Below are 15,935 nucleotides of genomic sequence, written 5' to 3'. Positions count from 1 at the left end.
TCTCCGTAATTCCTTCATGGTATGAAACAAATATTATCAAAGTAATTGCAACTTTTTAACAATTCAAAATTAATCCATATAATTCTTAGTTCATATATCTCATAACTCAGACTTTTGTTTCAGAATTGCAATTGCAAAATATAAACAGAATTGCAGGAATTGAGAGTTTACATCTTGCAACTTTAAAGTTGTAACTTGAAATTCTCAGTTTAAATTTATTTATTTAAAGTCTGAATTGTGAAATAAAAATGAATGCAATTAACCTTTTATTCCATTCCATTGGGCATGCATATGGAGCAGAATTATAAAAAAAACTAATGCATCAATTTAGAAGAGCAGAACTTCAATTAAATGCAACTGGTTGAGACCCAGTTAATATGTAACATGGTGTGTTATGAAACCTCATACACGAGTGAATGACTGAAAATAACATCTGAACTCAAGCAGAAGCATCCCTTTGGTCCATTAAAGTCAATAAATCACGTGCAGAGAACAGCGGCAGCCCCTTTCTGTCTCCTGAAGGTCATTCTCCGCACACTTCTTCTGCATGCCCCGCTGCTCCCTGAAGAAAACACACTCATTCAAACACACGCTCGGCTCTCCTGCATGTGTGCTGTTCACATCAGCCCTCTGGAACTGTCCATTCTATTGGTGTTTAGAGTCAAGATACTATGAGAGCTTAGCTGTACTATAGGATTATGAATTTGATTTGAGAATTCAGAACAGTTTCTGATGTCCTTCGGCTCAGAAGCACTCTTTACTCAATGCACACATGGAAAAACAGAGCCTCTGGACTTGCATTTGTTATTCAAAGTTTTGATTAAATTTGCAATTCAAAGTTGTGAATTACAGAGATCCTTCAGCCTGCGATGTGTTCACATGTGCTCTATCAGAGCAATACAGGCTTTATAGTGCACTCACAGAACCAGCAATGATCTTACTACACTCTATGTGCTCGTACGCGATCAGATTATTATCATCAGATGAGTAGATTACAGATACAAGAACTTACATGTAATAATCAGGTTCAACAGAGACACAGGCAAACTTGATCAAAACAGCACTGATAAGCTAATGGTGTCAGAAATGCCTATCACAACTTTATCAATATCCTCTTATTAGTAAGGTAAATACATTTATTAATTAATACTGCTTCAATATTAGATTTATTATTTATCATTTTATGCAACCATTTATTTTGTATTGACAGCTAAATTATAAGTGCACCTTATTAGAATAATAATAGAATAATTATTAGAATGAATAAATACATTTATTAATATTTTGCATTGACGCCTGCATTATTAGTGCATGTTATAAGAAAGTATGAATGAATGAATAAATGAATATTTTGTATTAACACCTGTATATTTACTGTATTTTAGTAGTTCTATTCAGATATATTCATAAATAAATGAATGCAGGTGTCAATACAAAATAAAACTAAAGATTTCATAGAATAAAAAAAAACGTTTTCATTCATTCAGACACGGTTTATCTGACACCATTTTCTAAACTAAAGCGAATAAACTGTTTTAAAAAATATGCATGCAAATTAACCAAGCAAAATGAACCACATAAACCACAGTAACGTTCTCCTGATTCTGCAGGGAGTTTCCTCCACTTCTTTATCTTCATATCTACATTCCTTCCATCCGTCCTCACAGCCCTTCCCATGCCCTGTAATTCGTTAAAAACACACCTGCAGCGCTCCAAACATCACTGTGCTTTCATTTACTCTCGTATCTCTCACCCTAATCGATTTGTACTCTCAAAGTGTGAACATGTTTCCATACGGAGTAGAGTTAGATGTCAAACTGAGAAGCTCCTAAACCAGCGTGTCTGAACATCTAACATCGCTCCAGGGTTTGCAGAACCAGTTGTGTCTGAAATCAGAAGACACACCTAGTCTCTTTTTGTACAAACTAGTTAAAGTATTTAATCAGTCCAACGATAATGATACACCCAAAGGCAATAGTGAAAGAAAGTAATCATTAGCACTTCATATAACAACCGCCCATCTTCACATTACAGACGATTTAAACACTCAGAAATCATACCAAAGTCTGTATGAAATTGAAACTGACTATATTTACTTTCACACAATTCTTCTGAATGATTCCTCAGTGCATGCTATTCTATATTTAGTATTTAGTATTAGTAGACTGCTTAATATTTGCTCACTAAAATTAATAAAAACAAAAAGTAAAAAATAAATTCAAGCTGGATAAAAATATTAAAATGGCAAATAAATTAACTAAAATTCAACTTCACTAAAAAAATGTAAATACATAAAATGAAACAAATCTAAAAAATATTAATAAATACTCTAATTGCATGTAAATAAAAATAAAATAACATTATATCCTTTTGATTGCCACAGAAAATATTTTTTTTAAATTAAAAACATATAATAATAGTAATAAAATGTAGTAGACATTTGCAATGCAAAGTCCAGACATCATAAATGCTCTCCACAAAGCTAAACATAGACTGATTAATCTAACAGGAATTTTTAATTTGAATATACAGTGAGGTTTGGCATTATGTTGTGAAACCAAAGCAACTTTGGAGTTACAGTACGGTACATGTCCTGGCGCTCTCTATTATTACAGCGTGAGAGAAGCCTGCTTCGAGCCCGAAACAGGTGGAAGCGTTTTTACACTTCTCAAAAATAGCACGGATACGGGACACCTCACATTCCCGTGCAGACACAGAGAATTTCCTTCTGAGATCCAACTCTCACGCTTTATCCATCAGACCTGGACAACGTAACTCCTCCAGGTAGAGCTCGCACCCATCCACTGCGGAGCGGCTAAAGAATAAAAAAATCATCCAAAACTACAACTAAAACGCAGAAAACTGAAGTGTGAGTGGGTTTAAATATGGAAAAGAATTCATAACTCGATGTCTGAAAGAGAAGCAGTTTGTGTGTCATCACTGAGAGTTTGCCCTCCCTCCTCCACCAACGATGTTTGGCATGCAAACAAACACATAATAAAACACACATAAGTCAGACTCATGTCTATCAGACCTACCAGGTATGATCTTCATGAAGTCAGGTGGACAAGCAGAGCAAGAACGTGCCAATAGAGACAGAAGAAGAGTCTGGGTTTGTTTGGTGGCCCCTGTCCCCTTCTTATTTTTGACGGCCCATGCCTGCTGTGTGGATATGTCAGTGCTGTTCCCCGGTGGCTTTGTAATTAGGAGGGTGGAGGCTGAGGGTCGGGACGGGACGGTGTGAGCGGGGAAGGGGAAAACAGCTCACTGTGATATAAATATCACCCTGGGCGAGCTGCTCACACTGGCACTGATAGAAACAGATGAAGCCCGCGGTGGTCTCTTTGAACAGAGATCAGTTTGTTGCTGGAAGATGATTGAGTTATTCTATGCTTCTGCATCACAGTCTCTCAGCGTTTGCTTCAGCTCTGCTGTCACTCACTAAGGGCTAGATTTACTTGATTTACTAGCTTGCACCACAGCAAACCGTCTTTTGGCATTAAAATACAGTAATACTGTCAGGATTTACTGAAGACACACTGAAAAGTTTTGCACTTTTGCACCAGATCTTATTGAATTTGTAGGAGTTTTCCTTTCAGACACAAGATTTATGGGAGGAAAGTATTAAAATGAATCACGTAACACAATTTACTTATGTTTTGTGCCATTTTTTAACACCAAAAACAAGCATGTCTTTGAAAGCGCTGCATTTGTTGTTTGTCAGAGCAAATGATCTGAATATATCCTCAGGCTAATTTGTGCTGTGATAGGTAGATTGCGTTGGTCGATATGTAAAAGAGACTTAGCGGCTACGTTCTATAACTAGCGCATTGTCAATAAACCACTCAGAAATGTTCATGCATCAGCGCTGTTTTGGAATAGCGCTCTTGTGCTAATTTGCTCTGTTTAGGAAAACTGCCAATTTGTGAGGAATAATTGGCATTAAATGGTAAAATACAATGAACTGATAGAATATACCCTTGTGAAAAAGAGACTTTCATATCTTAAAAGTATATTTTGAAAAACTGTACTAGCAGATAATATAATATTAATGAAATAAAAAGCTACTTAAGTGACTGTTTCGTAACACAGTTAAGTACACTTTTAAAAAAGTACTCGATGTAATGATATCAAATTAAAAGTTTTTTTAAATAACTGAATCATTAAGTCATGTAAAAAATGTTTATGCTTTAAAGAAGTACATTTATTTTCATGTGCTGACTAAAATACTAAAGCACATGTAAAACACTTTCTCATGATTTAAAAGTTAATCAGTATATCATTTAAAGTTAATATATTTTAAATGCAAACTTAAACTTAAATTGCAACTCCATCCTTACTACAAGTTTAAACAGAAATTAAGCTAAAATTATATTATTTATTTATATTTTATAGAAGCATATTACTTCCATAATAAATACTCTTTTTTTTTTAAAAGTATGCTAAAGTAAAGTGTGAACTGCTTGGAAAAGCAGTGTGGCGTGCCAGGTTTCATGTTTTTTATTTTATTATATATATATATATATATATATATATATATATATATATATATATATATATATATATATATATATATATATGGAATGGGATTCCTGGCATGACTGTAAATCTCTTGTGCCATATCACGAGCCTTTCGTGGCCACCCGTGAAGCCAGACATAAACTAAATATAGTAGAGTTTTACACAGCAATCCACTGAAATTAGCATGTGGCATTGTGAATTACAGTGTTGACAGAGTGTAAGTTTCATTTCCCCCACGTTTACCGCACTTAAGACTGTGATTAAATGAAGTATTTGTAGGTGTCTAATTTGCAGGACTTGGCATGTGAACTATTTGGAAAATGAGATGAGCACTGACTGATCAGATCTAGTTATCAGGCCCAATCTGACTCCACTGAGCCTTTTTGATATTAATAGGTCTAAAAATTAGTTGGTCAGCTTACCTGTTTAATTAATGCATATACTGAAATTAGTTATCTTGATTTATCATGTATGTGATAGACTAGTGAAAGATGCATTCAGAAGTTTTAAAGCTACTTTTTTTTTATCATATACTACTTTATTATGCGATGAGCTCTTATTGTCAGTGAATAAATAAATAATAAATAATAAATAATAAAAGAAAATGATCATGGCAACTAATTTCCATGATGTTTCATCCACACCAGCAGGTGTCAGTAGCACAAAGCCAGAGATCCCTGTTGTACACTGAAAAAAAGTGGTGTAGGAATTACTTTTAAATCATTTTAACTAAGTAAATTAAAATAATAAATAATTGAATAATTTAAAAGAAACGGCAAGTAACACATTGAATTGAACAAAAAAATAATAATAAGTAGAAGGACATTTTCTAGTAAAGTACACTTCAATAATCTTTGTTTCATTTAAAACTTTGTTTGATTTACAATCATCTGTATGAGCCAGTGAACCAACATTACAAAAAATGACAACTCACACAGCATAGAGGAAAATCAGTTCATCTGTGAAATATATAAGTTCTTATGTGTCATTATACATTCACCTGGATATTGTAAATGCACAAAGTTTTTGGTTGTTATGTGTGGATACAAATAAAAGACCCTTTTCAGATTTGATTGGTGTATTGCTCTAATCTGTACAATCAAAACTGAAAGTGTAATTTAAGTTATTTTTGGGGTTATCAGGAGAAAATGCCTCTTCACGCATATAACGCATGAATCGACTCCAGAGGGTAAATCATCTTGACAGAAAAGACTCTTATTTCAGAAAAATTTATCATAAATCTTTTACATATTTCTTCTCAGTAGAAGAACTGATGGTTTACTGATATGGCTAGGTCTGGGACTATACAATTTTTTCATGAAAAGTAGGCTATTTATTCAGAAATGTGGCATATTAATATAGTTTAATGGGTTTATTATCTCCGAGCCAGTGCATAATCTCTTGGTTTAGGTAAAACAGTATAAAGCACCAATAATGACAGAGCAAGCAGTTTTATACATGCATGCATGTCAATATTAGCTGACAGCTATTAGGCCATAATGCTACCGGTGGTTAGAGTAAGTCATGTATTGACACCTCATAAATATTAAACAAGAAAGAAGATATAGGGGAGACCGGGGCTAGTTGTCACACGGTGAAACTCTTCATGGTATAATAATAACTACAATTTCACGAGTTCACGCTTACATATAATTAGCTGAAGAATGGTATATTTGGCGTGCTGTCCGGGAAGTGCTCCAAGGAATGGCCCGGGCCTAGAGTACCCAACAACACCAGACACTGCTAGAATGTGTCCGATAAGACTTCTTAAAGGTCAGATTCGTTTGGCTACTCTGAACTGACTGCATGACTCATGAACTGCACCACAATCATGTGGCATTGAGAACATCAGAGAGCGCCTGTCACAACAACACAAACATGCAGGAATTTATGGTGGAGGCGGACAGAAGCACACACTTGCAAAACAGGAAACAGAGAAAAGTGCAAATAGAGAGCTCAGACTTCTGCTCATACATGTCCAATGTATTACTCAGTGAGTACTAACGAATAAAGTATTGCTTCCGTGCCATTACAGAAGAACAAACAGGTAATAGTTACAAAAAAAATAATTTCCATATAGCTGCAGGCTGAAATTTCACTTGACACCACATGACTGAGTTTCCATTGAAAAGATCTGCTGAAGGTAATACAGAGAGACAGATCTGTAGAGATACAGTAGGGGGCAGCAGAAAATTACAGAGATGAAACCTCAAGCACATCTGACTCAAGTTAATCTGAGCATACTATTGTATAAATAATTTTTCCTCTTCAAATCCAATTGCATTTGGTTGGGAACTATGGGAACTGTGGATTCCCGAAAGACCCGTCATACTGAAGTGACTAACAAAATCTTCAAATAAAAGGCTAATTGTTTTTGGATCGTTCCTCTGTGATACACCTACTGAACACACCCATTAGATTGTGCAAACTGTTTAACTGCTTCATTTCTTAATGCAAATACCCATATTGTCATTTCTTAATGCATATACTAACAGATTCACTAACTCTACAAATAGTATATTATTCCAGTAGTTTCTTTAAATATCTTTGCATTCGTACCAGCATAAACTGAAATGCACAGCTATAAAAGCAATAAAAGCAACTGCAACACACATTCCAGAGATCTCTGTTGCACAAGGGGAGGAAGACAACAGTGGAATTTGGGATGGACAGCTGTACCCGTGGTATGTCTCATTACATAATAAACAAAGTGACAAAGCAGAAGTCTCCAGCTAATAGTTGACCACTGGAAACCAGATACCAGGGGTAACAAACCACAGGAAATAACCAAAGACACGTGCTTCCTGCAGAAGTGGCACACAGGGTCCCCTAAGCACAGCATTGATTTTTAGAGGAGCTCTTTTTTTTCTTTTCACAGAACTGAAAAAAATATAGCTGTGGTTTGTGTTTGGCAGCAGGGAGTGGACAACTGACTCCAAACATTGTTGTATTGTCAAACACAGTGCTGCTTAACTGCTCTTTACCGGCAGTCTGGGTTTCCCCTTGAAAAGAATGAAAACTTGCAACAGAATCACTAGCCAGTCCCAATGTGCTACAGAGTCAAAGGGTGGTTGCGAAACACTGCATGCATAATTTGATGTTTTGGGTGTGGATGTGGCATGAATCATTGTGAAAGGTTAATTTCTAGAAATAACTGGAGCAAATATAGCCAGATTTGTGATTGTGGAAAGCAGCAGTGAAAAACAGGACAAGCTGAAAAATATCACGTACAGTATAAAAAAAATGCTCATTGTTACATAGACAAAACATGCTTTGAAAAAAAGCTCCAAGGTTTTTGATATAAGTTGCCTGCACTGCAGTATAAGCTTCTCTGCACAATCTGCAAAACCTACTTATTAAAGCTCAATTCACTTAACATAAACCTCAGGCACCATTCACTCAACATGCATTTAAAGTTACATGCCTCTCAACCAAAGCATGCTCAACCATCTAATAACAGCACAACTATTCCGACACCACATCAGTCACCTTCAACCTCCAACACAGCAAATATGGATGGAATCTGGAGCAGTGCAACCAACATCAAAGCACGTTAAAGAAAGACTCATGAAAAGGACTCATACCTTCTATGAAGTTGGGGAAGGTTTTCCCCTCTGGGTCTTGGAGTGAATGATCCCAGCAAGTCTCTTCAAGAGGACCCTGCAGGATGCCACGCTCTATGGCCAGTTCTTCCAAGACATCATAGTCCAAATCCTCTCCTGTGATCTCTGGCACTAGGGGTGTAACAGGTTGGTCTGCAACAGGACTTGCAATCTGTTGCACTTCAATCACTTCTTCTACCACAACGATCTTTTTTCGCATGGCGTCGTCTACGGACTTCTCTTGCGCGTCGCAAGTATTCTCGTCAGCAGGAAGAGGTCCAGTAATGATAGACTGTGCAGGGGCCTTGCTATCGGACAGCCTGTTCTGCTTCTCTGAGCTCTGCTGTGTGTCAGGAGCAGGCGTGTGTTGTGCAATGCTGGGAGGTTCCCCCTGCTTTGGGAGGGGGGTGAGCTGGGCCGAGGCTGCTGCTGACGCGGAGGCTGCCGGTGCTTCCCACTGTCTCTGCGAGGAGGATGTTTTTCCTTTCAGAACCTCCCGTTTTTTAGGCAAGGGCTGCGCAGGCTCCACCTCCCCTTTGTGAGCCAGGGCCTCATTCTGTACAGCTGTTGGCTGCACACTCTCCACAGCATGCATTCCCTCAGGGGATGTCTTTGCGGAATCACTTTTTGGGCCCTCGACCTTAAGAAGGTCAACCTGACCGGCATTCTTTAGCTCTTTCACCTTTGTCTCAACTATAGGTGGTGGGACTTGTTTTGCATCTGAAGATTTTTTTGTAGATTTCTGCTTTTTCTTCTTTCCTTTCGAAGGCTTTGAGGCATCCTCTGTATCTATGTCTTTTGCAGCTGTAGTGACTACAGGTTCCTCAGTCAGTTTTGCATGTGATGGCTTTTGTTGAACAGAATCTGTATCAGATTCCAATTTCTTAGGCGTCTGCGCAAGGACTTCTGAAGTCTTGCTGGAGTCAGCTGTAGTAATCTTTACTTCAGCAGCTGTAGATGGGGGCTGAGATTCAGGGCAGAGATCAGGCTTGTGACTTTTAACCTCTACCTTGACCTCAGCTGTAGAAATGGCACGAGGAATCTCCACCTTTTCACAGACTTTCAAAGGACGAGTGTTGTCATCTTTAGGTGCTTCTTGGACATCCTTTGTTTTTTGGGAACCAAGTGCTTTCTGTTGTTTGTCAATCATTTGAGCTGTGCCAGATGTTGTGGGCGGCACTGCTGTCTTCTCTACAGAGACCTGCAGTGGCAGATTAATCTGTGATTTCTTTTCAGCAATGTGTTTTGACAAATCTTCTTTCTTGGGCAGAGGGGGTGCTGCTGATTCTAGAGATTTGATAGGCACCTGAGTGATAATGGAGGTAGTTGACTTTGTCTCATCGACATAAACAGCAGGCACATCATCTGGTGCAATGGGGGTCTGGTTTGTAACATCTGTCTTAATTGGTTGTTCTTGCACTTTTTTGGTCAGCATGGTTTTCTGTGCTTTCTCCACTTTTAGTTTTGATGGAGAAGGATGAGGAGCATCCTTATGCATCTTTTCTTTGACTGCTTCAGTAGGGACAGAAACTGCAGAGGATTGCACTGCTGTTGATAAAACAGTTGGTATATCCTGCACACTTTTGGTCTTAGTGTTTTTTTGCATTTTTTCCGCTTTTGGTTTTGATGGATGAGGAGCATCCTTACCCTCTTCACTATCACCTTTGGGTGTGGTTTTTTGAGAGACACTGACACCCACTTTTTCCTCTGGCTTTTCTTTGACTGCTTCGGTAGAGACTGAAACTGCAGAGCATTTCACTGCTGTTGTCTCTTCTGTTGACGAAGCTGCTGCCACATCCTGTATATTTTTAGCTTTCTGGGTTTCCTCCACCTTTGGTTTTGATAGAGTAGAATGAGGAGCACCCTTGGCAATTTGACTATCATCAGTTACTGTGAATACAATTTCCTGAGAGACATTTTTGGTCTTTTTGGTTTTCTGTGTTTTCTCTGCTTTTGGTTTTGATGCAGTGAGATGAGAAGGATCCTTGTCTATTTTGCCATCACCTATGGGTGTGGTTTCCTGAAAGACACTGACACACATTTCTTCCTTGGGCTTTTCTTGGACTACTTTAGAAGAGACAGAGATTTTCACTGTACTTTTCTCCACTCCTGATGAAATGGTTACCACATCCTGCACATTTTTGGTCACAGGTGCTTGCTGCGTTTTCTCCACCTTTGATTTTGACAAAGTAAAACAGGTAGGATCCTTATCTATTTTGCTATCACCTTTGGGTGTGGCTTCCACTTTTTCCTTGGGCTTTTCTTCAGCTGCTCTAGCAGTGACAGGAAATATAGTGGACTTCACTGCTGTTACCTCCACATTTGATGAAACAGTTGGTATATCCTGCACATTTTTTGTCTTTGTGGTTTTCTGCGTTTTGTCCACTTTTAGTTGCAATGGAATAGGATGAGAAGCATCCTTATCTGGTTTGTTATCCTTATCTGTTTTGGATGTGATTTGAGAGACTTTCATACACACATCTTCCTTAGGCTTTTCTTTTGCTGCTTCAGTGGGACCAGTTGAAACTGAGTATTTGCCTGACGTTGCCTCAACTGTTGATGAAACCTCCTGCACATTTTTGGCCACAGTAGTTCTCTGTGTCTTCTCCACCTTCAGTTTTGAGGCAGTGGGTTGAGGAGCATCTTTAACTGTTTCAGAGGATGTGGTTTGCTGGAAGACATTGACCAATATCTCTTCTTTGGGCTGTTCTTTGACTGCTTCAGTATGGACCAAAAATAAAGATGTTTCCACTGCTGATGAAACGGCAGGCACATTTTGCACAATATTTTTTTGTGCTTTCTCCACCTTCGGTTTTGAGGGAATTGAATGACGAGCATCCTTAGCCATTTTGCCATCTCCAGCTGCTGTGTATGTTGTTTCACGTGAGACCTTGATTGACACTTCTTCTTTGGGCTTTTCTTTGACTGCTTCAGTATGGACAGAAAACAAAGAGGATTCCGCTGCTGTTGCACCCACGTTAGAAGAAATGGTTGGCACATCTTGGCTCACATTAACCTTTTGTGTTTTCTGAACAAACGCCATCTTGGTGCATTCCTTGAGCTCCACCATCTTTTCCTGTTTAACTGGCTTGGCATGGTGTGTTTCTATAGAAGGCATTTGGGAGACCAAATGCATAGCAACCTTCCTCCTAACACTTGTATCCATCTCTTTTGTGTAATCACGAGTATCAGAAAGCATGGGCTGCTCTTTGGATTCCCTGGGTCTGATCTGAGCACCAGCCATTGGACGACCTCTAAATCTTGGTGTTCTCTCATTGGATTCAGTAATTTCAGCATCATCCATGCTCGCCATTTTGCGACGATACTCCTGTCGATCCAGCAAAGCCTCTTGCTTTTCTGCACCCACCTTGCCGGGTTTGGGAACATAAGATGTTGGACCCTGAACCGTTTGAACCCGTTCTGCCCTGCGGGCGATGGCCAGAGTTGCAGCTGGCCGTTGTACTCTCTGCAGCGGCGTGGGAATGATCTCCGGAGGCAAATGCAGGTAATCACGCAAGTAGACAATTCCTTCGTTAGTGAGGTACCAGTAATAATGCTTCCATGCAAAGGTCTCCCTCACATATCCCCTGGACTTCAGCGAGCCCATGGCTCTTATTACCTGCAGGTTATCCACGCCAGGAATCTCAGGGTGCTTGGTCTGAGGCCGCTTGTCTTTCTTGGCCACCATGACGCCATCCCGAAACAGATGCTCATAGATGGCCTTCAGGTTGTCCAGGGGCATTACCATTCCAGCAACCATTGTGCTTTCTTAGTCGTGCAGCTTCTGAATAAACAGAAACAGCTTTTCCAGAGAAGAACAAATCACTGAATGACCTCAGTCCTGTGGCAGAGCCTGCTGCCACGTGCTACCAATTCAATCAAAAATACGCTAAAAATAAATACGACCTGCTATTCTGCGTTTGTATTCTGTTGTTTAGATAACTTCCCTCCTAATCAAAAGAGTTTCTTCTTTCTTCTCAAACTTTCTCAGAGGCAAAGGAAAAACTCAGAAAAGGAAAACTGTGCTCTCCTTTACTCAGCCTTCCCTGGAAGTGAGCATAGTCCGGACTGGCAGAGCTGCAATGAGAGGGGGTGTGTGTAAAAGAGAGAAAGAGGGAGAGTACTATGACTAGCCAGCCCCTCCCACCCCAGTCAAGCAAGGAAGAAACTTTTAGAATCAAACTGCACGGTCGGCAGACTCTCAACAGTTGTGAAGCAAACAGTTGCAAAGATAATCAGCAAAAGTGTAGTGAGCAAAAATATAACTCTAAGAATAGAGAAAAAATGTGCCTGTTTAGGACACCTATGTCTCACAGGCATATGCACAGAAAGGGCTAGGAGGAACCACCCACAGTTGTGCAAAGCACAAGTTACACACCTCCGGGTGTGTTAGACCATCTCACAAGGAGAGAGAGAATAGATTAGTCAATGAGAAACTAAGTTAGAGAAAAGGAGACACCTTTCATGTATGTCATCCAATAGGTGAAATATATGGTTAATAACACCCACCTCAGGCAAGCAAGGTTTACACACTTCATTCATGCGACGGGACACTCCTTTTGCCCTACAGACACTTGAATTCCTCAAAACGTTCTTTGGAAATGAGATATAAAAGTTGACATGGACATTTGAATATGCATAACTGACTCAGTTGATGAATCACAGTGCGGATACAGCACAGGAAGAGAGCATGAGACAGCAGGGACTCCAATGGGGGAAAAAGCATGTCACGTCCATTATTAATGATATTGTAAATGCAAACACAATACACATGCTACAGCTTCGCTTATTTTAAACTAATGGGCAGCTGGTTAATGTTTTACATAATGACACATTTGTATATTTCCATACATCTTTAATCACGGTGTTTAAAGATGTTAAAATACTGCTCACACACAGCATTAGACTGAGCACGTTTTTACAAGCCCTGCCAGCAGAACAGTGACATGACGCAACCGACTGAAAGAACGGATTCATCTGGAGCTCTATATATCTCAATCTCAATATAGCTGCTGAATTTGAGTGTCCTATGAGAAGGTCTGCTAAATAAAGAACTGATTTACTGCTAACCTTTCGAAGGAACCAAGAACGTGGTGTGTGATTTGAGAGCGACAGTAAGGCAGGGATAGACACAGACAGATGCAGATACGGAGAGCAGAAAGTGAGAGGGGTAGAGTTGCACTGATTGTCTCTAATGCCTTCTGGAAAAACTGAACAGATACTTCTTAAAGACTACAGCAATTACCAATTACCAAGAGTGTATGTGGTAGGAATGAGTGGTAAGGATATGCCATACGCAGCACTTCATACCTCAAATGGCCAAATGTTGTTTTAATCACCATGGAAACAGACAGTGTGTCAGTTCCGGGAAACTCAAATATCCTCTTTCACGTCGGTCCAGCGGAAAATGAAAATAACTTTTGGGCAGCTGGGACATGCAGGAACAACCTATCTGTCACAATCAGCACAGATGCATGTTGGCAGAGCGTACGGGACCAGATAAAAAATGATTTATTTGCATTCATTAAAGACATTCAGTATTAAGCTACTACTATTTAATTTATTTATGTTTAGAATTTATGTTTTAGTGTTTCATTGTAATTATTCCTAATTATTGTGATCATTATTATAACTTTACAAGCATTCAAAGATTTGGGGTAAGTAATAGTTAATGTAATACTATACTATGTAAAAATAGTAAAAATATTTACAAATGAATCCACAAAAAAAAAAAAAAGATGAAGCAGCACAACAGTTTTTAAAATAATAATCATATTCCTTGAGCAGTAAATCATCATATTAGAGTGATTTCTGAAGATCATGTGACACTGAAGACTGGAGGAATGACGCTGAATACTCAGCTTTGAATTATATTACATTTGAAAATATATTCACAGAGAAAAAACTTTTTTTTTTTCATTGTAATAATATTTCGCAATATTACGGTTTTATTGTATTTTTGCTCATATGAATGCAGCTCGGTGAGCAAAAAAAACTTCTTCGAAACACTTACAAATCTTACTGACCCCAAATTTTTGCACTTGTATAATTTAAAATATTATTAGCTGTATGTTATTTCTAACAACATTTTCTTGACCTAGAAAACCTAGAAAGAGCAATAAGGGATCTCCCCTCTCTCTCCCTCTCTCCCTCTCTCCCTCTCTCCCTCTCTCTCTCTCTCTCTCTCTCTCTCTCTGTCTTGGCCGTTTGTCAAAAGCGACTAAAAGAGCCACTTTTGAGTCTGTCAGGTTCTGACCGGGCTCAGCCAGAGCGATTTGAATGGTTTTATAAACAACTGAGGCTGTAAAACAAAAGATGTACTCAATTTTATAACAGTATACATTTCAGGACTTGTTTCAAGGCGCACAAAAAAAAAGTATATTCCAGCATATGTTTGAAAGGTTTCACTAGCTGAAGACTGTTTCAAATCAATCTTCAGATAAAGTGAGAGTTAGCAACTATACATAATCACTATAAACTCTACTATAAACTCTTCCTCCAGAAGTGAAATTTCTTCATAATGAATAAGCAGTGGTGATTCACTGACGGTTGCTTGTTCCTCAGTTATTCCTTTGTGCGTCATTAGAGGAACTTACAGTCACATTGTAATGAATTTCAGAGTAAAAAACCTCTTTATTTAACATCAAATAGACGATAAGTGATAATGAGCCAGGACAATGAGTTTGAGGTCACCTAACAGAATTTAGTGAAGAATCCGACCCTCCATTTGGATCATCTTAGCTCTTTGTATGTGTGCCCAGTTTGCCCAGAATAGACACGATCTGGCTGTCTTCCCACTGTAAAGTGCTCACTAGTGCTCAGTCCGCTCACAAAGGTCAGATTTGCATGTGTCCCTGGCAACAGATAGACAAGCCAGCTGGAATATAATTAAAGAAATTCTTCCTTTTTTAACTTACTCGTATTAGATTTCCTTTAAGCTTTCACCTGACTCTTTCCGAGTCACTTCCAGTCCTAAAAAAGATTCAAATTGTGACTCAAAAACTCAGTGTAATCAGATATGACTGGCAGATGCATAAAACACATGAGTGCCACGTGAGAATTTGTCACTTTGTCAGCACCGTATGAAATGAGAACAAAGTGTGGTGGAGTTTGATTTATATTCTGCTCATCTTCTGAAGAATCTAAACTGAATACTCTTCAGATCTGTTGGATGAACAGGGCTGAATATCATTTGCAATAATGCTGTGAAATGCAAATCAATCTCAGCACACAGAACACACCCCTACTATAAACAGCCTCTCAAAAGTGCACACTATGGTTACATACCCTATATTTGCTTACACTGAAAAGTCAACAGATACATATATATTTTCATTTAATCTCTAAAAAAGTAAAAATAGAGAATCAAAGGGGTTAAATGATCCTTTACTAAAAAAAAATGAATATATTTATTTGGAAGCAGTCCATTCAGAATGATAAAGTTCAGGCTTTCAGTGCTGTTAAGGTTTGGGACAGGGCTTCAGCTGTCCCATACGACACCACGGTGTCACCTCTAACCTCCAGCACCTGTTCACAACCAGAGGAAACCCAATCCCACTCTGTTCCCTCCCCTTCAGGAACATTATATGGATTAAGGAGTTCTGATACACCTGGAGAGCTCAAATATGATCCTAATTTTAATACTTCCTCATCTATATCTGCAGCTTATCATGTGATCTTAAGGAAGTGAACATTGTTGGCAGCCTTTGGAAAAAAATGCCCCAAGTTTGTTAATGTTGAACCAATTTCAACAAACCCTTCTTATCATATTTCCTGTTGTACTTGTACTCCCACTTGAAACACTCAAAACAT

General features: G+C 38.7%; 1 protein-coding gene across 14 annotated transcripts in view; it reads right to left on the bottom strand.

Annotated features, from left to right (window-relative positions):
- The window catches only part of LOC127975342 (plectin), a 114,913-nt gene that overhangs the window by 50,930 nt on the left and 48,048 nt on the right, over window positions 1–15,935 (bottom strand). For 3 of the 14 annotated variants that reach the window (XM_052579328.1, XM_052579329.1, XM_052579330.1), the window contains exon 1: window positions 8,106–15,331. The exons of 7 other annotated variants lie outside the window; for them this stretch is intronic. In XM_052579328.1, coding sequence (XP_052435288.1) covers window positions 8,106–11,883 — 3,778 coding nt within the window. In that variant the 5' untranslated portion in view covers window positions 11,884–15,331. Of the gene's footprint in view, window positions 1–8,105; window positions 15,333–15,935 lie in introns of those variants that run through there. 4 more of the 14 variants (XM_052579327.1, XM_052579326.1, XM_052579331.1 and 1 more) reach the window with 3 other exon arrangements.

This window comes from Carassius gibelio, chromosome B16 (genome assembly GCF_023724105.1).
Source record: "Carassius gibelio isolate Cgi1373 ecotype wild population from Czech Republic chromosome B16, carGib1.2-hapl.c, whole genome shotgun sequence".
NCBI classification, from domain to species: Eukaryota; Metazoa; Chordata; class Actinopteri; order Cypriniformes; family Cyprinidae; genus Carassius; species Carassius gibelio.
Note: the sequence above shows the minus strand (reverse complement) of the source record. Positions and strands in the feature narration are given on the sequence as shown.